The sequence below is a fragment of the Ictidomys tridecemlineatus genome, chromosome 5, assembly GCF_052094955.1.
Source record: "Ictidomys tridecemlineatus isolate mIctTri1 chromosome 5, mIctTri1.hap1, whole genome shotgun sequence".
In the NCBI taxonomy this organism is placed as follows: Eukaryota; Metazoa; Chordata; class Mammalia; order Rodentia; family Sciuridae; genus Ictidomys; species Ictidomys tridecemlineatus.
The window spans coordinates 179946971-179974289 of NC_135481.1; the positions used below are offsets into that span (position 1 = coordinate 179946971).

Consider the following 27319-nt stretch of genomic DNA (forward strand, 5'->3'; position numbering starts at 1 on the left):
TGCAGGCAAAAACTTCATCGGGATATCAGGTGTGCCCATTTTCTCAGCCCATGCTCTCCTTTCTTGGCATCTGAATTCTTTCAGGTGTCCCCCAACTTGTAAAGATTTTATAAGATAAAACATGAAGGGGCTGGGGACATAGGTCAGTGGTAGAAAATGTGCTTAGCATGCACAGAGCCCTGGCTTCCATCCCTTGCATCACAAAAACAAACAAAAAAGAACTATATAAAGTGCAAAGTGCATAGAACAGTACTTCACACAAAGTAAACACTCAATATTTTTTATTATTATGGCTGGATATTTGGATCATTTTTACTTTTTCTTTTTTGCTATCTATAACCAATGGTTAGTTGGTTAGTTCTACTGAAGTGTTTTTTTTTTTTTTTTTTCTTTTACTTTTGTTGTTTTGAGACAGGTTCTTGCTAAGTTGTCAGGCTGGCTTGAATTTTCAATCCTCCTGCCTCAGCCTCCAGAATTGCTGAGATTACAGGTGTGTTCCCTCCCCATCCCCAACCACCAGTGGTTTCCTCCACTTGTTAAGGGATAGTTGGCAAAATCCAGGTGAGGTGGCACATGGATGTAATCCCAGAGGCTTGGGAGTCTGAGGCAGGAAGATCACAAATTCCAAGCCAACCTCAGCCTCAGTAAATAAAAAATAGAAAGGGATGGGGCTATAGGTCAGTGGTAGAGCAACCTCGGTTCAATCCCCAATACCACAAAAATAAATAAATAAATACCCAGCTCTGTGTTTTCCTAATGGTGTGACCTTTGTAAAGATACTTCACATCTCTGGGCCTCCCAAACAGCATCTTTAAAAAGTGTGAATTATAGCATCTAAATTCAGAGTTCTTGTGAGTCTATATTCCATGAGGAAAAGAAATCAGTACCTGGTGCTTGGTTTTGTATAAAAACAAATCTAGATACAGATACGTTTTAACTAGAAAGAAATACTACTGCAAATAGGCAGAAAACTCCAATCTCAGAAATCTGCAAATGGTTCAAAATCAAACAGAAAAAGGCTTTTCTTTTATAGGATAAAGGAAGGACAAGCAAAGATAGCAAAACCTTTGGAGGGAGCTGGATAAGCAAGAGGAAATGACCAGTGGGGTCTTATAGAAGAGTGTCCCACATTGATCAGCAGGGTTCCCAGGAGAAGCTGATGGGGGGGGGGCATGTTCCACATCCTTAGTGCTTAGATCTGGGGACATGCAAGAGTTCAGGGGCCTGTAAAGCAAGAGAGAAACTTGACTAATGTTTATTCAAGACAAAGCAGCCAATAAGATATGAGCAAGAGGGGATACTTGGTCAGTTTCAACCAACTGAAAGTACATAGTGTTTTCTGCTAGCCTTAGACTGTGGGTTCAAGAGAACACAAATAATTCTGGAGGCTGATGAATTAATTGACAGAACACCACTGAAACAAGAGAGCCACAGCATTGCCAATCCCCTTTTAGAGATAGAAAATATAAAACTAGAGTGGGGCGAGGTGGTGCTCGCCTGTAATCCCAGCAGCTTGGGAGGTTGAGGCAGGAGGATAGCAAGTTCAAAGCCAGCCTCAGCAATTTAGGGAGGCCTTAAGCAACTCAGCAAGAACGTGTCTTCAATAAAATACAAAAAGGAGCTGGAGATGTGGCTCAATGGTTAAGTGCCCCTGGGTTCAATCCCTAATACCAAAAGAAAATATAAAACTACTTCATCCCACCTGTTGCTCATCAAAGAAAAAGCCCATCCCTGTAGTGGAGAAAAACAAAAGGGGGGAAAGGGAAAAAGAGAAACATGGGGGCTGGGATTGTGGCTCAGCGGTAGAGCACTCCTCTAGCACGGGCAGGACCGGGGTTCGATCCTCAGCACCACATAAACATAAAGGCATTGTGTTGTGTCCATCTACACCTAAAAAATAAGTATTTTCTTTAAAAAAAAAAAAAAGAAAGAAAAGAAAAAGAAAGGCATAATTCCCTTTAGGTCCTGAACCACTGAAGTTCTTTCCAACCCAGTTTTCAACCTAAACAAACCAGGCTCCACCCCACAAATACAAAAAATTTACTGAATTTGCAAGCCACCTTCCTAAGAACACCTCAGAGAATGAGGCAGGGATTAAGCTTCACACCACCACAAAAAGCTGAGCAGATTTCAAGTGGATAATGGATACCTGAACATGAACTAGCAGACCCAAACTGTGTGGCCATGTGGGATCCTGAACAACCCCAGTGTTCAGATTCAGGAAGGGAAACTGCTAACAAAGAGTAAAACATGCAGGGCATGGTGGTGCATGCCTGTAATCTGAGCAGTTTGGGAGGCTGAGACAGGAGGATCACAAGTTCAAAGCCAGCCTCAACCAACAGCAAGGTGTTAGGCAACTCAGTGAGATCCTGTCTCTAAATAAAATGCAAAATAGGGCTGGGGATGTGACTCAGTGGCTGAGTGCCCCAGAGTTCAATCCTGGTTACCCCCCCCCCCAAAAAAAAAGAGTAAAACATAATCATTACCCAGCTTTGCAAATCTAATCAAACGTTGAGCCCCACTGGGTTGAGACAGTAGTCAGGGGGGAATTCAGAGATTCACAAACCAAGTTCCTTCCCCTTAGGAAAACCCCAAATTCGGGAGGGGCAATGTGGGAACAGAAACATAAAAGCATCAAAACCTCTCATGTGGCAAGTGTTCAAGGAGCTGCGGTTACACAGCGGGGGTCCCCTGAGCCTGGTAAGACTGAATGACAGCAAGCCTCCCATCAAGGTCTGGGGAAAGACGTCTTCTACCTGAAAGGAGGATCCGAGCCAGGCACGGTGAGCCGGCAAGTAATCCCAGCTACTCGGGAGGCTGTGGCAGGAGGATCGCCAGGCTGGAGGCCAGCCTCAGCAATTTTGGGAGACCCTGTCTCAAAACTTAAAAAGGGCTGGGGGGGGGTAGCTCCATGGTAGGGTGTCCCTGGGTTTTATTCCCAGTACCAAGAATAGGAAAAAAAAAAAAAAATCCTGCAATGAGTACCTCATATGTGCTGGGAACGTAAAACTCAGTCAGGCTGAGTCCCTGTCTTCAGAGAGTGTCCAGTCTAGAGGATAAGCTAGAGGTGAATAAAATCTCGTTTTGATGATGTTCTGACAAAGAAGCTGAGGCAGGATGATCTATCTCAAGTTCAAGGTCAGCCTCAGCAACTTTGAGATACCTGGTTTCAAGATAAAAAATAAAAAGGGCTGGAATGTGGCTCTCAGAGATAGAACGCCGCTGGATTCAGTAAAATCGAACCAAAAAAAAGTATTGGCGGGTGGCAAGTCTCCCGCGTCCAGCTCTTGGGTGGCAAGTTCCTGAAGAAGGTCATCAGAGTAAGATCCAAATCCACATTTGTCCCTCCCAGGCTCACAACCCCCAACCCCGGAGCTCCCGGCCACAGGTCCACCCTCTGGGTGGCTCCCGGTCGCGTCCCCCTTCCCCGCCTCGGGCCCCTTCTTCTTCGAAGGCCTCCCGCCCCCTGACGTCCCTTCCCCCGAACCCCCGCCTCAGGTCCACCCCTCTGGCGCCTCCCGGGTCAGCCTCCCCGTCTCAGCTGCGGGTCCTCTCGTGAGGCCCTGTCTCTCGGGGGCGTCTCCTCAGGCCAGGCCGCCCCCCGCCTCGGGTCCCCATCCCTCGCCCCTCAGCCCGGCTACCTCGGAAGTTTTCCAGCAGTTTGGGCTCCTGGAAGCCACTGCGCGCTAGAAAGGCGCACACCTGCTCGGGGCCCCAGGTCTGGTGGTCCGGGTGGAGTTCCGGGGTCCTGTCCGCCGCTGCGGAAGGAGTGTTTGGTGGGGTTCTCGGGCTGCCATCGCATCTGGGCCGCTTGAAGAGCTGCTCAGGATCGGATCTCCGCATGGCTACACCCGGCGCCGGGCGAAGCCCAGTTAAGAACCGCGGCGAGCAGCCCGCGCGCAGGCGCACTGACCGCAGAGTGCCGGCTGCGAGTCCACTCAGCGTGCCAATCTAGAGGCCTCCAACGCAGGCGCACTGGCAGATCAGCGCTTGAGCCAGACGGCCCTGCGGCTCTAGCCCTAGGCTCGACGCGCAGGCGCAAAGACGGTCCGGTCGTCAGTTTCGCTCGGGTGTTTACGGGAAAAGGCGGAGCTACAAGCCAACCGGTTGTGCTGGGGTTGTGGGGAGATGCTAGCAGACACAGCGCTGGAGGGGAGCGTGGCTGGGTGCAAAACAAATCTGGTCACACTCTGGATTAGGGGTTCTTCTGGTGGATGGAGAGGACCCTCCTCCAAATGTGTACTAGGTTTCCCCTTGGCGTTTCAGACACCCCCAAACCCCTAAAAGACCGCGCGAACCTGCCAGTACCTTCCCGACACAGACAAAAATGGATAGGGGGAACCATTGGAGGACTCCCAAAATTATTTCAAACCTCATGCGAGAGGGTCTTTTTGCATTTCACAAATTCTGCAATCTTGCTGGGTAGCAAGAGGACCCTGGAGATGCTGTTTTCAGGTTGCTATGCAGGGCAGACTTAAAATGTTCCAAATGGAGATGGATTCCCGGAAAGAAGAATCCTTGACCCCTCACTCGGTCCTAAATCCCCAGATAAAGGGAAGTGGTCAATCTGATTACCTAAAATTTCCCCACCAGGACTTTTACTAACTGGTAGTAACAGCATTTCTCCTTCATTTTAGCCACTTCGGGGCATGGCCCAACTCCCTCTTTAAATCCTGGTCCATGCATTATTGGTAAAAAGACTACAACTACCACTAATAGTGAAGCCAACACCTTTCCAGCAATCAAACCATAGATTCATCTACGGCATGAAGAAGGAATGAGGCGGAGTAGCTCTATCATTAGCAGTATGAATTAGTGGTCCGGTGGGTTAGCCAAAGGGCTTGGGCATAGCTCAGTGATACAGCACAAGTGCAGGGGAGGCCCTGGGTTCAATCCCCAGTACCAAAACAAAACAAAAATTGACAAGCTGAAATATTGTTAACCGAAAGCTCTACTGTGTACCAGTCACTATTCTGAAGGCTTTATAAATACTGATACATTCAGTTATCACAATAACCTTGGAATGTAGGAAAGTGAGATACAAAGACAGGGTTGGAACTCTTGGTAGAGCGCCTGCTTTGCATTAGAGAGGCCCTGAGTTCAATCCCCTCCACCAAAGAGAGAGAGAAGACAAGAAAGAAGAAAAAGTAATTTGCCTGAGGTCTCACAGCTAGGAAATGAGAAACCTAGATTCAAACCCAGAAAATGGAGCCGGCCATGCTTTTAATAACTAGCCAACCATTGCTTGTCAATGAGAGTTTTGGTGTAAAGTAGTTTTCTATTAGCTAGCCCAACATTTTAGGTTGCTTGCTGTTCCCACAGATCCTTGGGGAAAGTATAGGGAGGGTTCCATTTTCACAGAAGACCAGGCCCAAAAAAGCATGCCCTAACCAGCTAGAACACTGTGGAAAGTACCCAGCAGTTGCCAAGACTTATGAAACTGAAACAAGAAGGTAAAAGAGAAAACAAATAGCATTTGTCTGAGTGAGATATTATAAGTCAGAAATAATTTATTTGGAAAACTGTTTATAAGACTTGTGGGGAAATCTTCCCCCACAGAAGAGTTCCTAGGCAATAAAGATAATATAAACAGGGTTTTTAGATTAATCACTTGAACTTGTTCAGTTGCTTTTCAGAATTTTTACTTGGTTTTTTGTTTGTTAAAAAGCACAATTTCTGTCAGGCACTGTATTCCATGCCTATAATCCCAGCTATTCAGGAGGCTGACATAGGAGGATTCCACCGTTCAGGGTCAGCCTTGGTACTTTAGGGAGAAACCATCTCAAAAAATAAAAGGTGGGGTTACAGCACTTACCTAGTATGTGGAAGGCCCTGGCCTCAATCCCTAGTAGCTCTGAAAAAAAAAAAAAGTGTAATTTAAGCCATGTTTATTATTTCTTCCCATCTTCTTTGATATTGTAAAAGATGCTTGGTTATTTGCTCCAGGTCACGGGCTTTTAAATGACAGAGTGTAAGCAACAGTTGAGATTCTAAGGCAGTGCTAACTCCAAATCTTACATTCTTTCCAGTTTGACACTTAACTCCACTTGCAATCCTGTGATTCTGTTGCATCCGGGCCTTCTACACAATGACAGGAACCCCTGGGAACAATGACAGGAATCCCTGCCCACGCTCTCCTTTTCTCAAGTTAAGCTTACCATCCTCAGTCCTAGAAAAGACAATATGATCAACTATTTTGAGGCCCACTGCCCAGTGACCTTGAATAGTCCCAGCAATTCTTCCCTGATGTCCAACTAGCTGTCACCCAACTAGCCAATTGTGCAATTTTATCCTGGGAGCATTAACCTTGTGGTTTTACATCTCTCCACAACTTCCTCTGCAACCAGTACTGCTGGTTCTCACCTCCAGCTAACTCTCTGGTTCTTATTTTCACTTCCTTTTCTCCTTTTATTGAACTAGGCCTCCTCAAACATTCTTTTCCCCAGCTGTGCAAATCTCAAAGCCAAGCCAAAATTCTTTAAAAATAAAAAAGTAAAAGTACTGTGCTGGTGGTGTAGCTCAGTGGTAGAGGACTTACCTAGCATACATGAAACCCTGGGTTTGATTCCCACACACACAAAAAATACTGATTTCTAATGTGATTAAAAAAGCACTCAAGAGGCTGGGGTTGTGGCTCAGCGGTAAAGCACTCACCTAGCATGTGTGGGTCCCTGGGTTCGATCCTCAGCATCACATAAAAATAAATAGGGGCTGGGATTGTGGCTCAGAGGTAGAGCTTTTGCCTAGTATATGTGGGGCACTGGGTTCGATCCTCAGCACCAATAAAAATAAAATAAAGATATTGTGTACACCTATAACTAAAAAAAATATTAAAAGAAATAAAAGTATTGTGTCCAACTACAACTAAAAAAAAATGCTCAAGAAGGAAAATCTGTGAAGTAAAATGTGTACATACATAGAAACATCTCCTCAGATGTTCTCAGAAATTCCACTTTTGCCCTACTTTATAATTTCTAATCTTCATAACAATCTCCATGAATAGATATTATAGTGTTAGGTTCCTAGGGTTACAAATACGCTAGTCAGCGGGGTGCAGTAGTCCACCCCTGTAATCCCAACACTTTAGGAGGCTGAGATAGGAGGATTCCAAGTTCAAGATCGGGCCTCAACAATTTAGCGAGGCCCTAAGCAACTTAGCAAAACCCTGCCTCAAAATTTAAAAACAAACCAGGTGCCATGGTGCAAGCCTGTAATCCCAGGAGCTTGAAAGGCTGAGATAAGAGGATTGCAAATTCAAAGCCAGCCTCAGCAAAAGCAAGGCACTAAGCAAATCAATGAGATCCTGTCTCTAAATAAAATACAAACGAGGGCTGGGGAATGGCTCAGTTGTCAAGTGCCCCTGAGTTCAATCCCTGGTACCAAGAAATAAAAATAAAAAATAAAAGGACTGGGGCTGTAGTTCAGTGGTAAAGCACCCCTGGGTTCAATCTCTAGTACTAAAAGAATGCAAACAAACCAAAAACCCCAAATGCACTCATTAATTCACCCATCAAATATGAACATTTACTGGGAACTTCCTATTTGCCTGGCAGTGCTCTAGACTCCTGGGACACATCCATGGACAAAACAAAACAGACAGAGACCCCTTACCTAGTAAAACTTATATTCTAGTGGGAAGATGCTGGCAACAAGCGATGATATAATTAGCAATGATAAACTGATAGTCAGGAGTTGGTACTGTGGGAAAAATGTAGAGCGGGATAAGAGACTAAGAGCAGAGGGAGTTAGGTCCCCATTTTGCAAGGGGGTGGTCAGGACTGGTCTTTGGAAGAGGGGACATTTGAACAGAAACTTGAAGGAGATGGAGTCAGCTATGCAGGTGGAGGAAAAAAATTCCAGAGAAAGTGAACAGTGAATTTCCTGAAGTATAAACATATGTGGAGTGAGAAATAGCAAGGGGGCCATTGTGGTGGGTGCAGAATGAGTCAAAGTGGGAGCAGTAAGAGATGAGGTCAAATAAGGTGCATAATGTGGGAGCCACAGGCGCTGGGAGGGTCTTATCCTTTGGGCTCCATATCCAGACATGATACTCCTCCAGGCCCAATAGAAAATTGTAATAGGATGACTTCAACAAGCCTGGGTTGCTTCCCTTCCTGAACTAAATCCCTGTGGACAAGGTTATAAAAAAGATTGACCCTGTCAAGTCACATGTTTACCCTTTAGGCAAAGGTGAAGGTCTAGTTCCATGAGGAAGAGAATTAGTTTTGGACAAAGACTCTAATGTTACCATAGCCATTTAAAGATGCAAAGCTCAGAGAGGTGAAGAGACTCGCCCAGTGTTACATACAGGTCCTAAGTGCTCTGGGCTTGACATCTGGTTAGACCTTGAAAATCACTATTCTCTTCTTTCTTCCTTCCTTCCTTCCTTCCTTTCTTTCTTTCATTCTGCTGTCCTTCCTTTCCCCCTTCCCCTCCCCTCCTATCACTTCTCTCTACCCAATCTAATGTGACACACTTTTTTTTTTTTTAATCTTTCTATAACTTGAGAGGACCTTAAAAAGTCTATTGCCTTTAAGCTCTTGTAGAGACAGGCCCTCTTATCCTATGGAGTATAGAATGACTCCCTGTGACACAGTGTCTGGGGTAGGAGTAGCCATGTATTTGGAGGTTGGGATGCTCAAACATATAAAAAGTGAGCAGACTTCCCTTAGTGGGGTGGGGCATCTCCAGGTTAAAAAACAAAAAGGAAACAAAACAAACAAACAAAAACACTCATAGATCTTTTTATTTTATTTTTTTCTTTTCCTTGTGCAATACTAGGGATTGAACCCAGGTCTCTTGCTGGGCAAGTGCTGTACCATTGAGCTGCAACCCTAGCCCACTCATAGACTCTTTTAAAACTCATTGCTAAGCTGGGCGTGATAGCACATATCTGCAATCCCAGTGACTCAGGAGGATGAGGCAAGAGGATTGCAAATTCAAAGCCAGCCTCAGCAACTTTGCAAGACCCTGTCTTAAAATAAAATAAATAAAAAGGGGTGGGGATGTGGCTCAGTGGTTAAGTGACCCTGGGTTCAATCCTCAGTACAAAAACAAAGAAGCAAAAACCAAAAAAAACTCATGCCTAAGAGTCAATCATACTTATATTTTAAACATGGCATTGGCTCCTAAAAATTAAAAATGGTAGTTGCATTAGTTGATCTTATTTCAGTGTAGATTTGCTTGGTAGCCCTGAATCTACAACAGAAGAGGGTTTTACAATTGCTCTAGTTAGCTAGCTTCAAACTATTGAAGAGGGGCTGAGGATGTAGTTCAGTGACAAAGTGCTTGCCTCACATGTGTGAGGCACCAGCTCAGCACCACATAAAAATTCATGAAGATACTGTGTGTTCATCTACTCCACAGATCCAGTATCATATGGCTGGTTTTTCCCTTGTAGTGACTCTCATATCCCATCCAATCTAGTCTGATTCCTCATCCTCTCATGCAATGCCTTCTCCAGTGCATGCCACTCTTAGCCAGTCAAGTTCACAAAGATCCTTTTCTCTAAGAAATTCCTTGCTGCTCAGTGAGGGAACCCATGGTATGGAGAAACTAATGAGACTCCATTTTTGAGAAACCAGCCTGTACCTCAGAGCAAAGCCTGTCCAAGGAAGGGAGCGTGACCCTTGTCCTTGGAAAAACCCATAGAGCACTCCTAAGCTGCCACAGTCTGGATGGGCACAAAATCACGAGCCACTCACACCTTGTAGATTCAAACAGCAACTCTTTATTCTCGAACTGTCACCAGCACTCTATACTCACGTTCTGGCACTCTACACGCACGTTCTGGGAAAAATCCACACCTCCACCAGGCTCTGCATCACAAATACCCTGGAGCAGGCACCTGGAGGCAGCAGGATACGCCCTATTCCCAGCAGGATACACCTTAAACCTGGAACCGCCCTAAACCTTGATCCGCCCTAAACTCTGATCGGCCCAGGTCCTTGAGCAGGGTCACCTTTCTCAAACATTCATGCAATGTCACTGCAAATGACCTGGGTCCAAGGCAAGCCCATTTCCACGATGGAGAGTCCTTTCTCTAAGCAACATGGGGTAGGCTGACAAGGAAATTGCCATGTGTCATTCTTACTGGGCTATGGCTCTCAGCATCTCCTCGCTTCTGATTAATTAAACAACAAGCAATGTGGCTTAGGGACCGTGCCTGTTAGGTTGTACTATTCAACATATGGTCCTTACCCGTCATCGGATAAACTTACCTCTAGGCGTCAGCCTCCTGTCTTAGGTTGATACCACTGCAACTGGATCATACCCGTCACTGACTACCGGTCCAGCATACAGCCATACTTGTGGATAGGCCTATGCACCAGTGGGGAGGTGAGGTTCTTTGCCTCACCTCTGTTGGCCCCCAAATTTTAGACATCATTAGCAGAAGGGAGGAGGATACAGAAATGCCACGATACCAAGCCAATTGACGGCTCCTTTGGAAACATTGCATCACAGGTGTCCCTGACTCAGTTAAGCTAGGTGAGGACCCATAGCAACCCCCCTAGCAACCTCCAATCAGCATGAGACAGGAAAAATATCTGGGATGCCAGATGACCCCCAAGTAGTTTATGGTGGTTGATAACATGTTGGGAAACCATGTAGTTTATGTTGGTAAAGACGGAGTCCCGAGTGCTTCTCTTCTGGGAACTCAGGAATGTTAGTAAAGATGGCGCCTGAAGTGCTTCTCTTCCGGGAGCTCAGGTCCATGATGCACTGAATGGCACGCGAACCATCACCTCCAATCCCTGTGAATGGCGCGAACTTTGAATGGCGCACCTCCAATCCCTGAAGTGGAGCGAACTCTCTGCCAATGAAGAAGTAACAACCCACTGGCCTTGCTCCTCCTCATCCTGTGTTGACCCATAAATATCAACACCCTGTTCGTGCTTGTTCCCTTACTCTCTCCCTCTCCCTCTCCCCTTTCTTACTCTCCCCTTTCTTACTCTCCCCTCTCTTACTCTCCCTCTTTCCCTCTCCTCTCTCTTCCCCCTCTCCTCTCCCTTCCCCCTCTCTCTTCTCTCTCTCTCTCTCTCTCTCTCTCTCTCTCTCTCTCTCTCTCTCTCTCTCTCTCTCTCTGTCTCTCTCTCAACCCCCTTCTCTTCTGCAACTGGCCGCTATGGTCCTGGTAATAAAATCTCGGACAGGTAAACGGTTGTTTTGGCTTGTTGAGTTTACAGAGCTTTTTCTACCATTCCTTACAGTTTAGCACATACACCCCTCGTGGCCTAAACTAATCAGTTCAAAGGAATCCCCCTATTGTACTAACCAATCACCCCTACTAACTTGTTCCCGCCAGTGAATGTGCTAATCAATGTTAAGAGTTGTTGTTTGATTTTTCCTGCTGTATGGAATGATTTGCTGTGTGATGTTGTGACGCATAGAATATCCCCCCAAAACCTATAAAATCTCACTGAACAAAGGACCGGGGATCACTTCCTGGGACCTCTGTATCGGTAATAGTTGTGAGTCCAGGCTCGAGCTTGCAATAAAGGCTCTTGTGTGATTGCATTGGATTCGGCTCCTGGAGGTCTATTGGGGTCCCACAAATCTGGCATCACAGTATAACTGAGTTGCATCCCCTCCAGATTTCATCTGTTGAAGCTCCAGATTCCAATGTGACTATAATTGAAAATCGTTTCTTTAAGGAGGTAATGAAGGTTAAATGAAGTCAAATGAGATAGGTGAACCCTTGGGGAGAGAGAAAGAAAGTACATGAAAACCCTGATCTATGTGCGTGACCCAGCCACGGTCGCCTCTTTAGCTAGATGAGCAAAACCTTCTGTGCATGCTTGTACCAGATCAACTAGGAAGGAAAACCTCAATTACTTTAAACACCCCCAGATTCAATGTGCTCACAACTGATTTATGGTTAGACTGCTTAACCAAAAGGAAACATTCTGAGCACCAAGTATCAAATGATTGACATGGGATTTGATTTTCAAAGGAAGCTTTCCTGAGAACCTGTCCGTTTCTGCCCAGGAAAATCATGGATAATCAGAGGCCTCAACCCTGGGTACATGTGTCACTTGTCTTCTCTGAGAGGTGAGAGATGCCTGCAGGCTGCCTTCAGGGTGTGTATACCTTTGCTGTCCTTTAATAATCTTTGCTTGTACCTTGCTTCTGATGCATCCTGGGGTTAGTAACCCACAGGGCCAAGTTGAGGACCCATGGCTCTTGGAACTCCTTGGATTGCTGTCCAGTGACAATAAGGATAGGACACGAATCTGCCAGAGGATGGGTATCCTTATAAGAGACACCAGAAATCTTTCTCTTTCCACTCACACAAGGTCATGGGAAGGGTCATGGGAGTACACAGTGAGAAGGCAGCTATCTGCAAGCCAGGCAGAGAGGCCTCATCAGAGCTGAGTGTGGTGGCACACGCCTGGAATCCCAGCTATTAGGGAGACCAAGGCAAGAGGATCACAAGTTCAAGGCCAGTCTCTGCAACTTAGGGAGACCCTGTCTCAAAATAAAAAGGGTTGGGGATTTAGCTTGGTGGTAGAGTGCTTGCCTAGCATGCAAGAGTTCCTGAGTTTGATCCCCAGGATCCAGAAGAGAGAGAGAAATCTGAGAGGCATGCCTCACCTGAAACAAAATTACTGGCATTTTTTGGTGGGGGGGGTTTGCTGGGGATGGAACCCAGAGCCTTGTGCAAGCTAGGCAACTGCTCTGTCACTGAGCTACACCCCTACTTGCTGGCATGTTAACCTTGGAATTCCAGCAAAATAAAGTATCACATATACATGTCTGTTTCTCTAAGTACTCTGTTATGCACACAACACTTATTGATTCAAATGCATGGGGGTGGTCAGGACTGGTCTTTGAAAAGGTGACATTTGAGCAGAAACTTGAAGGAGATGGAGTCAGCTATGCAGGTGGAGGTAAAAAGTTACATATTTGTTTGAATATTGGTCCTTCTCTTTACCTTTATCTCAATGAGAAGGTCTTGAAGGCATTTCTGTGCTTTGGGAATGTCTTAATCACCGTGATTCAGAAAGTAAGGAAAATAGTTTCAGAATTTTTACAGTTTCTTTCTTGCTTTCTTTTTTTCCAGTATTTCTACAGTTTCTTAAAACCAGTAACCTAGGTGAGACTGGAAGATTTGTCTTTAAGTGTGAATTTGCAATAACAAGCATAGTGTGTTTATATTGCAAGGTACAGTAGACAAAGAGACATAGTAATGTTTAAGATGTTTTTGCCCCATGTGGCGACATGTTCCTGTGATCCCAGCTACTTGGGAGGCTGAGGCAGGAGGATAGCTTGAGACCAGGAATTTGAAGCAAATTTGGGCAACAATAGTGAGACCCCCATCCCCCCCCCCAAAAAAATGGTAATCTTGATGGGGGCAAGTGTAACCTTTACATATTTTTTTCTGTGGGAATACAAAATAGTATAGTCACTTTGGAAAAGAATATAGCAATATCTTATGAAGTTAAACTGACACCTATTTTTTTTGACCCAGAATTTTAACTCATAAGAAATTAAAGGGAAATAAAAATATGTGTTCAAAGAATGCATGCAAATGTTCATAATTATTCATAACCCCAAGCTGGTCCATCAACTGGTAAATAAGTAAATTGTGTTATATTAAGGAAAATTGCTCAGCAATAAAAAGAAATATACATACAACATGGAAAATTGCTCAGCAATAAAAAGAAATATACATACAACATAGATAAATCTAAGAAAAAAGTATATACCAAGTGAAAGAACTCATACGCAAAAGACTACATACTGTATGTATGTGCAATTTATATGAAGTTCTAGAAAAGGAAAAATCATAGCAACATAAAGCAGATCAATCACTGCCTGGGCGTGTGGTGGGCAGAATGTTGGAAGGGCAGGGAAAGCAGTCAAAGGGCACAGGAAACCTTTTTGGAGTGACAGAAATGTTCTATACATTCTGGTGGCTGTTATACAACTACATATAATTACTAAAATTCAATAAACTGAACACTTAAGGTGATAAATTTTATTATATGTAAACTATACCTCAATAAATCTGGAAAAATTCATCACACTATACCATTTAAGATTTGCAGCTGGGAGCTGGGATTGTAACTCAGTGGTAGAGCACTGGCCTAGCCTGTGTGAGGTATTGGGTTCAATCCTCAGCACCATATAAAAATGAATAAGTCAAATAAAGATATTTGCCCATCAAAAAATTTTAAAAAATATAATTTAAAAAAAAAAGAGATTCGCATCTGGACATGATGGTGCACAACTATAATCCCAGAGGCTCAGGAAGAAGGATTGTGAATTTGAAGCCAGCTTCAGCAACTCAGCGAGACTGTGTCTCTAAATTAAAAAAAAAAAAAAAAGTTTGTGGGGATGTGGTTCAGTGGTAAAAATGCAGGCTAGGCACTGTGACACATACTTGTAATCCCAGTGAATCAGGAGCCTGAGACAAGAGGATCCCAGTTTAAGGCCAGACTGGGCACCTCAGTCTCAGAATAAATTAATATAAAAGGGCCATCGGGGTGTAGTTCAGTGGTAGAGTATCCCTGGGTCCAATCTCTAGTACCTACACATACACACACACCAAAAAAAAAAAAAAAAAAAAAAAAAGAAAGAAAGAAAGAAAAGAAAAAGAAGAATCAAGATTTGCAGAACTTTCTTCATGTAGAAAACAATTGGACTGGGATGTTGCTCAGTGGTAGAGCCGTTGTTTAGCCTGTGCAGGCCCTGTTTTCAATCCCTAGCACTGACTTGATTTGTTGGAGCAACAGTAGGGTGGATATTTGAATATTGCTCTCTAGACCCTTGGTCATTATACTCTGTTGAACTCTAAACAGGTTATTTCCCAAGCTTCTCTGATATGAATAGCCTAGTGTTACAGTTTGGATCAGATATGTCTCCCAAAGGCCCATATATTGAAAATCTGGTCCCTGAAGCGGTGCTATTGGGAGACTGTGGAACTTTTAAGATGGGGGGGCCAGGGTTGCTGGCAGTGTAGCTCAGCAGCAGAGCATTTGCCTGGCACCTGCAAGGCACTGGGCACTGGGTTTGATAAGTAGCACACACACACACACACAAAAGAATAAGTGGCACCTAAAGGGCGTACTCAGGTCACTAGGTGTGTTCCCTTGAAGGTGATAGTAGGATCCTTTCTCTTTCACTTTCTGGCCATGAAGTGAAGAGTTTTGCTCTGTTATGTACTCCCACCACAATGTACTATCTTGTCATAGGCCCAAAACCATACAGCCAATTGGTCATGACTGGGCACCTCTGAAACCATGAGCCAAAATAACCTTTTTCCTTTTATAAGTTGACTATCTCAGGAATTTGTTAGAGTAATGGAAAGCTGTCCAATACACCCGGGGTGCATTGTTGAGTCAGAGATTCGAGGGGATAGGCCTAGTAATGTATATAATTTATGTGTTAGTTTTTCCTTGCTGTGACCAAAATACCTGACAAGAACAACTTGGAGGAGAAGTTTATTTTGGCTCATAGTTTCAAAGGTTTAGTCTATGGGGGGCTGCCTCCATTGCTCTGAGCCCAAGGTGAGGCAGAACATAGGCAGAAGGGTGTGGTGGAGGGGTCTGATCTGACCAGGAAGCAGAGAAGAAAAGAGGGGGAGAGTACTGCAGGGAAGATGAACCCTACCAGGGTATTCCCCCAGCAAGCCACTCCCTCCAATCATGCTCCATTTACCTACAGTTACCACCCAGTTAGTCCACACAAACTAGGACAGACTGATAAGGTTATAATTCTCACAGTCCAATCATCTCACCTCCAAAAATATTTCTGCATTAGCCCAGGAGCTTTGGAGACATACCTCATCGCCAAACCATAACATTCCACCCTTGGGGCCCCAAAGCTCATGTTCATCTCACAGTGCAAAATGTATTTAGTTCATCTCCAAGAGTTTGCATAGTCTTAACAGTTCCGGGTGTTGTTCAAAAGTCCAAGCTCAAAGTCTCATCTGAGACCCAAGGTAAACTCTTGCTTGTAGAGCCATTGTAAAGATCAAAAGTAAATTACATTTATCTGATACACAATGCTGACAGGGTTCTTATGGAGATAGGGGTGGAGTTTGTGTTTCCCGATGTTTGAGAACTTGAGAACAACAAGGCAAGCAAACATAGCAAGACTGATTCCAGAAACTGATAGAGGAGACTGCGACTGGGACTCAGAGGTGGAGCACTCGCCTAGCACTTTGGAGGTGCTGGATTCGATCCTTGGCACCACATAAAAATAAATAAATAAAATAAAGGTACTGTGTCTGACTACGACTAAAAAAATTAAAAAAAAAAAAAAAAAGAAAGAAAGTGATAGAGAACAGACTCTTCCAGAGAGCAGGGGACCTCAGAGCCAAAATCCTGTGGGAGGGGTGCGAGGTACCTTCTCCTGCTCCCGGGGGTGCTGGGGATTGAACATAGGGTCTTAGTGCATGCAAGCCAAGCACTCTACCAACTCAGCTATATCCCCAACACTGTGACTTGCCTTTTTATAGCCCTCAGAACCTCTCCATCATTAATGATTCTTTCCTTCTTTCCCCTCATATGTGCCTAGGAGCTCTAAAGTTGCCTAGGAGTCAGAAAGTCTCAGATGAGACTTTGAGCTTGGACTTTTTTTTTTTTTTTTTAGCGGAGGAAACATTTATTTGGGGGCTCATGGTTTCAAAGATCTCAATCCACAGACAGCAGGCTCTATTCCTCAGGGCTTAAGGTGAGGCAGGACATCATGGTGGAAGAGTGTGATAGAGAGAAACAGCTTACATGATGATCAGGAAGCAGAGAGAGAGGTCTCCACTTGACAAATACAAATATATACCCCAAAGTCATGCCCCAATTCCCACCTCCTCCATCCACACCCTACCACTTCAATTCCCACTGAGTTACCCTATCAGGGGATTAATTCACTGCTTGGGTTAAGACTCTTATAATCCGATCATTTATCATCTGAACCTTCTTGCGTTGTCTCACATGTGATCCTTTCAGGGACACCTCACATCCAAACCATAACATCTGGTGTTCTGAGAAGAATTCTGTTCCTGGTTGGCTGGAGCAAATGGCAACAGTTCGTTCCCTTTGCTGGGTGACCAATGCAACGGGTGGGTCCTGACTGGCTCTCCCAAGCCCCGTCTCAATCCTGTGGCCACTGCCCATGAAGGCTCGGTTGGTAATAACCTCCGCAGGTTCAGAAGGGTCGACCAGTTGTTTCAGCGGGATCGTTTAGTGCTGAGTCACAGCAGTTTGTCTGGGAGACGCAGGCGAAGGGGAGCTTGAATTCAGCCTATCCGGGCTCCTGAGCTTGGACTTTTGAACAGCACCCAAAACTGTTAAGACTAAGCAGACTCTTGAAGATGAACTAAATACATTTTGCACTGTGAGATGAACATGAGCTTTGGGGCCCCAAGGGTGGAATGTTATGCTTTGGCGATGAGGTATGTCTCCGAAGCTCCTGTGCTAATGCAGGAATGTTCAGAGGTGAAATGACTGGACTGTGGAGAGGTCCGGAGAGGTCCAAGGTGACCACCTCGGAAGTTTTTTGATTTTTTCTTGATAAACAATCGTCACCCTCCTGACCCTCATTATTTTGATCCATGTTGACTTCCTGATTGAAAACTGTTGTTAGCCCATTTTCTCATTATCAGATTTCATCATTCTTACCTACGTGGGCTGCGGGCCCTTTTCCCCTACCTCAGTGGCACAGGATAAACACTCCCACTCCAAAAGGAGGAATGGGGCATAGAAAGAAGGGATGGGATCAAAGTGTGACTTAAAAACAGCGGGGCCAGTATTTCTTGTGAGAAACTGATGTGACTCCACTTTTGAAAATAAATAAATAACAGCAGCTTCTACCTCAAGGCCTGTCCAAGGAAGGGAGCGTGACCCTTGTCCTTGGAAAAACACACAGAGCACTCCTAGGCACATACCCACCCTGCTGAGTTGTTTGTCTGTAAATAACAGGAGAGGTCTGTGGCGCCAGGTGTCCCTGACTCAGTTAGGCTAGGTGAGGACCCATGGCAACCCCCCTAGCAACCACCAATCAGCATGAGACAGGAAAAATATCTGGGATGCCAGATAACCCCCCAGTAGTTTATGGTGGTTGATAACATGTTGGGAAACATTGTAGTTTAGCATGTACTCCCCTCGTGGCCTAAACCAATCAGTTCAAAGGAATCTCCCTCTTGTACTAACCAATCACCTTTACCCAACTTGTTCCCGCCAGTGAATGTGCTAATCAATGTGAAGAGTTGTTGTTTGATTTTCCCTCGTATGGAATGATTTGCTGTGTGATGTTGTGAAGCATAGAGTATCCCCAAAAACCTATAAAATCTCACTGGACAAAGGACCGAGACTCACTCTCGGGACTGCTGCATCGGAAACAGTTGTGAGTCCAGGCTCGAGCTTGCAACACTCTTGTGTGATTGCATCAGGCTCCTGGAGGTCTATTGGGGTCCCACGAACCTGGCATTACACTTGTAGCTACAACTCTGGGCGTCTGGGGCAGATGGAGGGAGATCTTGTCTTCACAGGGCTTGGGCTGCTCTGCCCCTTTGGCTTTGCTGGTTGCAGTCCACATGGGCTCTTCACGGGGCTCCCTCCACAGCCACCAGCTTTCCTCAGCAGACAGGCCGTGCTTCTGGCACCTCTTATTCCTAGGGTCTCCATTCCAGCTACGGCTTCACAGCTTTACGCATCTCCCTCTTGGATGCCAACTCTGCTACACTTTGCCTGGCCCCCCAGGTCTTCCTTTGAAATCTGGAAGGGAACTTCCATGACCCCCTGACTCTAGCATCCTGCTCATGTGGATGATGCCAAGCTCTGCTGCCAGCTTGACCAGTGGCCAGGCCACCTTGGACGTGTCACAGGAAAGTGTGAGATCAGGTAACAGGAGGTGACCAAAGGAGGCAGATTTAAAAAGGCCGCTGATCGAGGCTTTATTGAGATGTCACCCCCCCCCCCCCAGGCGGAACTCGATCAGACCCATAGAGGGGACAGGGGAAGGGTCTGAGGAGAAACCGCGTGGGAGCTCGACCGGACTGGACTTTTATGGGGCTTACAGCAGGAAGGGAAAGGCTTGGGATAGGAAAAGGTGTTTTTAGAGTCCCTTGTCCCGCTGGAGTTGGCCCAGGGGAGCTGGCTGAACTCCAGGATTGTCCAGGAGATCCCGCTGATTGACAGGTGATTCCGGCGGTGCCTGATTGATGTTTCTATGGCAAGGGGGGCTGCTTGGTGCTTTGTTCCTAAATTATCACGACCGACCTGACAGAAACCAGGGACCTGAAACTCCAAACCTCTGTTTTTGTGTTCTGACGAAAGAAAATTTAAAGTCAGACACCAAAAGTCATGCAAGAGAACTTTATTACAGGTGAAACTAAAGTAAAAGCAAAATGGGGCTTAAGCAGAGAGCACTCTCAAGAGAGAGAGAAAGAGAGAGTGGACTCCAGGAAGAGAAGGACAAAGGAGACAATTTATTACTGCTTGATGTTTACCAGGAGAGCTGGGGAACACCTTCTGTATTCTTTGCCAACCGGGTATTCAACTCCTTCATGTCAGGTGTCAGGCCATGGAGGGTTGTTTTTTTTTTTTTTTGGTGCTGAGGATTGATTGCATGTGAGGCAAGCACTCCACCAATCCAGCTAGGTCCTCAGCCTTGGGCCATGGAGTTTTTGACCTTAGTTGGTCCTCTATGGCCATCCTATTTAGGGCAGCTTCATCTACAAGTCAATCCCGTGTTAATGGGGGCGCTGGGGTCAATAGCTGGTCAGAAGGTACCTTAGTGCACCTGCGCTACTAAAAGACTCTTCCTTCCCAGACAACCGGAGGCACCTACAGCCATAATCCTAACTTCACCATCCACATCAGGCCACCCTTCAAGGGTTAGTCCCATTAATGCTTTTCTCTTGGAATGTTTTACAAATAGCTCCCTTGCTTTTGTTTGCTTTCTACAGATGAACTGCCACCATTTGATTTCTCAAGATAGTTTAAAGAAGGACCCTGAAGTAATTTAAAAGACACTTACTGTGCATTCCATGCTCTTTGTTAGCTACCACCAAACAGACTCAGGCTGAGAAGGCCTCCAGGGCCTGAGCAGGGGGAACACCTTCCTTGGCCCCCTGCTTGCAGGGGGCCTCCTCTTCTCAAACAGTCTCCCCTTCCACACCCTTGAGACTGCAATGAATGTGCTCCAGCCAATTTCTGAGATGCCCTCAAGACATCTTTCCCCTTGTCACTGTGTGAATTACTAACTTCTCTTCAGTTGTGCTAAGGTATCTAACTACACCTTCCTTGGCCCCAATTTTTTTTTTTTAATTTTTTTAATATTTATTTTTTACTAATCGGCGGACACAACATCTTTGTTGGTATGTGGTGCTGAGGATCGAACCCGGGCCGCACGCATGCCAGGCGAGCGCGCTACCGCTTGAGCCACATCCCCAGCCCCCTTGGCCCCAATTTTACATGCACTTTTCTGGTCCCAAACTGTGATGTTTAAAAATCCTTCAGCTCTGCTTCCTCCTCCCAATTCTCAGAGTAAACTTGGGCAAAAGCTTCCAGCAAAATCCCTTTATTGCAAAGAAAATATGTAGGGTCAGCACAGTGGGCCCACTGCTTGATTCAAACTAGCATGAATTGATTAGTTTATAGCTCTTTCTTACAATCCAATAATTTCACCTTCAACATTCCTGAATTAACACAGGACCTTTTGGGGGCTTTATTAGATATGGAAAATGACAAACCCCCAAATAGTGTGGGCTGGAAAATTGGAGTGAAAAAGAAAGCCATACATGGATAGCATTGATCCTTTCCCAAAACGTTCTTTCCCAGTGAAAAAACAAGCCCTGGAGAGAAGGTGTCCGTCAAACCTAGAATGAGTCTCTAGGAAAAGACTTAAGCATTGATCTCTCCCCAAATATATTCTTTCCATATGCTGGCTGCTGAGCCCCGACCCTTCATCTTGCCCAGAAAAAAAAAAAAGCCCTAAATTCCTGAGTGCCCAAACTAACACATTCATCAATTAAGTCACCTCTCAGTGTAACCTATATAAGCCTAGTCCCCTCCTTTGTCCAGTGGCTCATTTTTTACCATTCCTGCATGAAACTTTGTTCCTGAATAAAGGGCTAATCCGTGAACTTTGGGTCAGGCCAGGTCCTTTTGTGCTAACAGGGTGCCTCAGACCTCAGATTGAAACTATAACAATTAATAAGCCCTCGCCAGAGGGAAATTTGAGGGGAGTGCTGCCTAAATATAGGATCTGAAACCTAAAGGGCATTTTCTCTTCTAATGTGTGAAGAGATTGCCACTGTTGTCAAATAACCGCACATGTGCATTGGTTACTCCATGTGCAAAGTAGTACTACTGATTCTAGAAAGCCTTACAAAGCTTTTCCCCATATGTTCCCTGAGTTGGGTGACCTTCTGTGGTCATGGTTGTTAGGGGACAGATAGATGAGGATAATGGGAAAAACGAAGTTAAGAAAATAATTCTCTAAAATGGGCCCGCTGTGCTGACCCTACCTGTTTTCTTTGCCAAAAAACAATTTGCCTGTAGCCCTACAAGGCCTAAGTGGACAGGATATGTCACATTCCTCAGCACACTGAGACAGGGACAAAGGACAGGTAGCTGAAGAAAAAGGAAATGGGTTGCTAACACCTTGTACTCCAGCACCCTCCCTTCCAACCCCCACCCTACCCCCAACCAGCTAGGGCGGCTCCTTGGGGTATAAAAAGGATGTGGGGAGGGGAAAGGAAATCTGAGATCTATAAAAGGGGCACACCCCCTCCCACAGGCAAGCAGTTCTGAGCCCTGACTTCTCTGTGGAGAAATCTGCTCACTTTGTTCTGTCTCTTTCTTAAATTAAACAATTTCTATGCTTGCGTTTTGCCTCGGTGTTTCTTTTTTTCTTTCTTTTGTTTTTGAGAGAGAGAGAGAGAGAGAGAGAGAGAGAGAGAGAGAGAGAGAGAGAGAATTTTTTAGTATTTATTTTTTTAGTTTTCGGTGGACACAACATCTTTTTTTTTTTTAATGTGGTGCTGAGGATCGAACCCAGCGCCCCACGCATGCCAGGCGAGTGCGTTACCACTTGAACCACACCCCCAGCCCTGCCTTGGTGTTATTTGAGTAACTGGTATCAAAATAACCAGTTATCTGCAAGAAAATGCAGGCAGGAAAAAAAGATTAATAAGAGGAAGGAACTCAAAGTTACTTAGAAGGGAGAGACTTTGTGACCTGTTTTACAAATCAGATTCTATTAGGATAGTTCCCCCTAACCATAAAATCTGTAAGAATGTATGTTTAAGAATCCAGTTAGAATTGGTCAGCATGGGCCAAGGTAACCTAGAGTTGCCATGGCAGTGGGGACCTGAATGTCTATTCATCCTGCAGTTAGTCACAAGTCAGGAGGTGGACCTGGGCGGGACTCCAGAGAAATTTCTCTGGGATCGCTAAGAAAACAAGTGCAGGAGAGGCACATTGTCCATTTACTCTCTGAAAAGACCCACTCTCCCTTGAAGAGTGTCCCCTTTCCCCTTTCCTCTTCCTTTAATAAACTCAAGCCTATTACTTTGAGTGACCTGTCTGAAATCTTTCTTAGTCACAAGAATTGGAAGTTTGAAGAGGGGGTCCGGTCTTGTGGCTGCCTCAGTTTCTCAGAAGGCCCTAGCTTTCTAACAGTTTCTCTTCAAAAAAAAAAAAAAAAATTTTTTTTTTTTTTAAAACCAGGGATTGAACTGAGGGGTACTTTACCACTGAGCTACATCCCTAGTTGTTTTTATATCTTTTATATTGAGGCAGAGTACCGCTAAATTGCTGAGGCTGCCCTTTAACTTGCAATCCTCCTTCTTTTTTTTTTTTTTTTTTTTTTTTTTTTTTTTTTTTTTTTTTTTTAAATATTTTTTAGCTGTCAATGGGTCTTTTATTTAATTTATTTACTTATATGTGGTGCTGGGGATTGAACCCAGGGCCTCACACATGCCAGGCAAGTGCTCTACCACTGAGCCACAATCCCAGCCCGCAATCCTCCTTCTTTAGCGTCCCAAGTCACTTGAGATTACAGGCCTGTAACACTGATCCTGATGTCACTTTGTTACAGAGGTGGGGCCTGCTGAGAAACTAAGGCAGGGTATATTTTAATGAGCTAGCTTAGGGATTTATATAGATATTGGATATGATGAGCATTGATCAAAATCTCTGTCAAACAGGCATTGAGAACAGCACCAAAAGTACTGATCAAAGTCTATGTAAAACAGGCTAAATTGTTAAGGCTGGCTTTGAACTCGTAATCCTCCTGCCTCAGCCTCCCAAGTAGCTGGGATTACAGGAGTGTGCCACCATGCCACTATGACTGGCTGCCTCTGGTCTTTTCTATGTTTTGCTTTCTGTCTTAAATAAATTTACTGCTTAGGCAGTTACTCATCCATAAGAAGTAAATTACCACATAATCTCTTTACAGATTTCTCTGACACGCTTGCCCAAGCAAAATGCTAATACTTCCGCTCTTTTCATTCAGCTGCTTTACCATTCTAACTCATTAAACTAATGAGCTACAAATACGGAATCTTGAGGACAGCAACTATGTCTGGTTCATCTTTACTTAGAGAGCCAGTCAGAGCAGTAGACAGCGAAAAAATGCTTGTGGATTTAGTGAAAGCACTCTAAGGAACAAAATTAAAATAATTAGTACTTATTTTTTTTGTGTGTGGTGCCGTGAATGGATCTAGGGTCTCACACATGCTAGGAAAGTGCTCTAACACAGAGCTACATAGAGACAGAGCCATATTAAGCTGCCTAAGGCTGGCCTCAAACTTGTTATCCTCTTGCCTTGGCCTCTCTAGTTGCTGGGATTACGGGAATGTGCCACCAAGCCTGGCTGAATGTTATCTTAATTTCTTTTAAAATTCAGTATAATCTAAGCGCAATAAAAATTTAAAATCCGGGTGCACTAGCACAGGCCTGTAATCCCTTCAATCTGGAAAACTGGAGCAGGATGATTGCCAAGTGTATGATTCCTAAAAAATCTTAATCAGAAAAAATTTCTTTTTTTAAATATTTATTTATTTATTAGTTATTGGCGGACACAACATCTTTGTTCGTATGTGGTGCTGGAGGATCGAACCCGGGCCACACGCATGCCAGGCGAGCGCGCTACCGCCTGAGCCACATCCCCAGCCCAGAAAAAAATTTTTAAGATGTGGGTCTCATGGGGATAAATATGTCTGAAAGCATTCTTAAGAGAGAAATGAACCTCTTCCTTAATTCAATATAACTTGGCCAACATATTCATTCCAAGGCCTTAAAATAATCATGTTATTCATATTAAAAAAACTAGGATGACATACACAAAACATAAAATTAACCATTTTAAAGTATATAATTCAGTGGCAGTGAATGAATTCACAATATTATGCAACAATATTAAGTTCTGAAATAATCTCATTAACCTCAAAGATAATCCTGTACCCATTAAGGACTTAGTCCACCGTCTCCCTCTGGACCCCAGAAACCACTAGAAACATTAACTTTTAAGATGTACTAAGTAACTGGGTTTTTTTGGTAGTGGAACTGAGCCCAGGGGCACTTTACTAGTGAGCTACATCCCTAGTTCTTTTATTTTGACCCAGGTTCACCCTGAATTGCTAAGGTCCGGCTAAATTGCTGGGGCTGGTTTTAAATTTGCAGTCTTCCTGCCTCGGTCTATCGAATTGCTGGGATTAGAGGCATGTGCCTGGTTGTACTAACTTAAAATATACACAGTAGATATTTTTAAAGACATAGATTTTAGAGGTATACACACATATTTTAGTTACACAGAAAACAGAAGTACAGTTCTTTTTTAATAATCTCAAAATTTTCAGTTTTTATTAACCATTTTATGTACATTGATACTAAGTCTTGAAACTGATAAAAACATGTCCAGAGTTTCTTACATAGTTAATGTACAAATACTCATTTATATTTTGCATAATAATGAAAGTGAAAATGATACAATAGTTATAGTTACATAAAAATATGTACAAGGATACAAACTTTATTATCTGACTTATAAAAGTGTAGATACTACACAAAAAAATGAGATTATAATTTTCAGAAAAGGAAAATGTGACCAAAATCCCTTTTCTTCTTAGAATTTAAAAATAAAATTGCTGATAATAAATTCCTAATGGACAGCCCAATCTTGGACTAATTCAAATTAGCAAGGGTTAGCGAGGTGAAGCATTATGCTTTTTCCCCCACAATGCTCGGGATGGAACCCAGAACCTCAGGAATGTTAGACAAGCACTCTATCATTGAGCTACATGCCCAGTCCAACATCTGGCATTTAAAAACTAAGGTTTGTAGTTTAAAAATACATCTTCTAAAAATTAAAAATGGCTTATTCATTTTCTTCCAGATTCTGGAAACACACTAGGAAAAGTAAATGTTGAAAACTTGATTCTTTGGAAAGATGTACCTCTAATACTGGAAAACATCATCAGGGGGACCTGGTGGTCAAACACTAAGAAGAAACTCATGATATACCAATAATACTCAGAACAAAGAGGGAGAAAGAATAAGCACCTGTTTTACTGATCTGCATTAGAATTATAAGGCATGACATGATTTTAATGAGTTTTGAAAAGGATTTCAAATATTAGTTTAGAGAACCACTGATCTTATGACAACCTTGAAAATAGTATATCACACATTATCAAGATGCTATCTTTTTTTGGTGTGGGGGTATATTGGGCACTGAACTCAGGGGCACTCAACCACAGAACCACATCCCCATCCCTTTTTTTGTATTTTATTTAGAGACAGGGTCTCACTGAGTTGCTTAGTGCCCAGCTTTTGCTGAGGCTGGCTTTGAATTCTGGATCCTCCTGCCTCAGGCTCCCAAGCCACTGGGGTCATAGGGATGTACCGCTGCACCCAGCTCAAGATGCCATCTTACTAAGGAAATTTAGTTTCTAAAAAGAGTAATTAGAATTTTATTCTACTGGCTTGAGAAGCAGTTTCCTATTTTGAATTACATGACAACACAATCATTAAGTTAATGTCATAAAAAGAATAATGATACTAGTTTAGAAAAGGAGAAAGAGCCTCTTTCACTGGGTTGTAACAATGAGCTTAGAGAGGTCAGGACTGGAAAGCATGCACTGGGGGCAGGGCAGGGGCTCAGGTACCAAGCTGCTTATGCTCAAGGACAGAACAACACAAGGCACCCAGACAACTCAGAATGGCAGTGGCACCTGGATGCACAGTTACCATAGAGGGCCAGAGACAGGCTGCTGCTGCATCAGCCTTGGCCCTTGTACTATGGGAATCAATCCCTGCCTTCAACAGTAAATTGAAAATACAAATATCTAAAATCATACTTACCAAAAATAGATTATTTATGCTCATATTACAAAGCACAGAGGAGACATAAATTTTTTTTTTCTTCTGGTACTGGGGATGGAAACTAGGGATGCTCTACCTTTGAGCTACATTCTCAGTCCTTTTTAAAATTATTATTATTTTTTATTTTGAGATAAGGTCTAGTTGCTAAGGCTAGCCTCCAACTCCTGCCTCAACTTCCAGAGTCAAGATAATTGGTGTGTACCACTCTGCCTCGAAACATTTGATTATTATTATCATTATTATTATTTAGTACCAGGGATTGAATCCAGGGGGACTTTATCATTTGAGCCACATCCCCAGCCCTTCTTAAAATATTTTATTTGGAGACAGGGTCTCTCTGAGTTGCTAAAGCTGGCTTTGAACTCAAGATCCTTCTACCTCGGCCTCCCAAGCTGCTGGAATTACAGGCATGCACTACCATGCCTGGCAACATTCGATAATTTTTTAAAGAAATCTAAACAATGATGAGGTTTCTCTTTACTTCATCTTAAAAACTAACTTTGAGAAACAAACACCTAAAAAATCCTATGACTATTAATATGTAACAAGGCACTTAAAACATTCCTTTCCAATCCAACTCAAAATATACCTGTCAACGTTCTGGAAAAAAAACTTTAAAAAGCACTTAATTTTGGTGCAATTTTTCATGGAACCCAGTGATATTTACCATTTACAAGGCAGAAAGCCCCAACTTCCTGCAAAACAACCTGAAAAGTGCTTTCATCAGTAACAGGAACACTGCTAATGGTTTGCTCTTTCACTGACAACATCCTGCAGTCGTTTGAGTAAAACATCATCATTTTCTTGGCAGAGGCGTTTGGCAGGTGATTCTGCATCTCCACTGATGGCTATTGCTCGCTTCTTGGTTCTCTGGTCGCCTTGCCTTATCATGTTGTTGATGTCTTTCAAACTCTATGCAAAAGTAGAGAACACGTGTGAATGAAAGGAGTGGGGTAGAGAAATACTAACAAAAACTGCTTTTT

General features: G+C 43.9%; 2 protein-coding genes across 7 annotated transcripts in view; both read right to left on the reverse strand.

The window, feature by feature from the left end:
* Samhd1 (SAM and HD domain containing deoxynucleoside triphosphate triphosphohydrolase 1) overlaps nt 1-3987 on the reverse strand; it is a 61459-nt gene extending 57472 nt beyond the window's left edge. Inside the window, exon 1 of one of the 4 annotated variants that reach the window (XM_021729522.3) lies at nt 3642-3986. In XM_021729522.3, the coding sequence (XP_021585197.1) occupies nt 3642-3843 (202 nt within the window). In that variant the 5' untranslated portion in view covers nt 3844-3986. Of the gene's footprint in view, nt 1-3641 lie in introns of all 4 variants that reach the window. The other 3 variants (XM_005329859.5, XM_013360580.4, XM_078051737.1) reach the window with 3 other exon arrangements.
* A 19996-nt stretch (nt 3988-23983) lies between these two features.
* Nucleotides 23984-27319, reverse strand: part of Rbl1 (RB transcriptional corepressor like 1) — a 57293-nt gene continuing 53957 nt past the window's right edge. For all 3 annotated transcript variants that reach the window (XM_078051747.1, XM_078051748.1, XM_078051749.1), the window contains one exon: nt 23984-27248. In XM_078051747.1, coding sequence (XP_077907873.1) covers nt 27078-27248 — 171 coding nt within the window. In that variant the 3' untranslated portion in view covers nt 23984-27077. The remainder of the gene's footprint in view (nt 27249-27319) is intronic.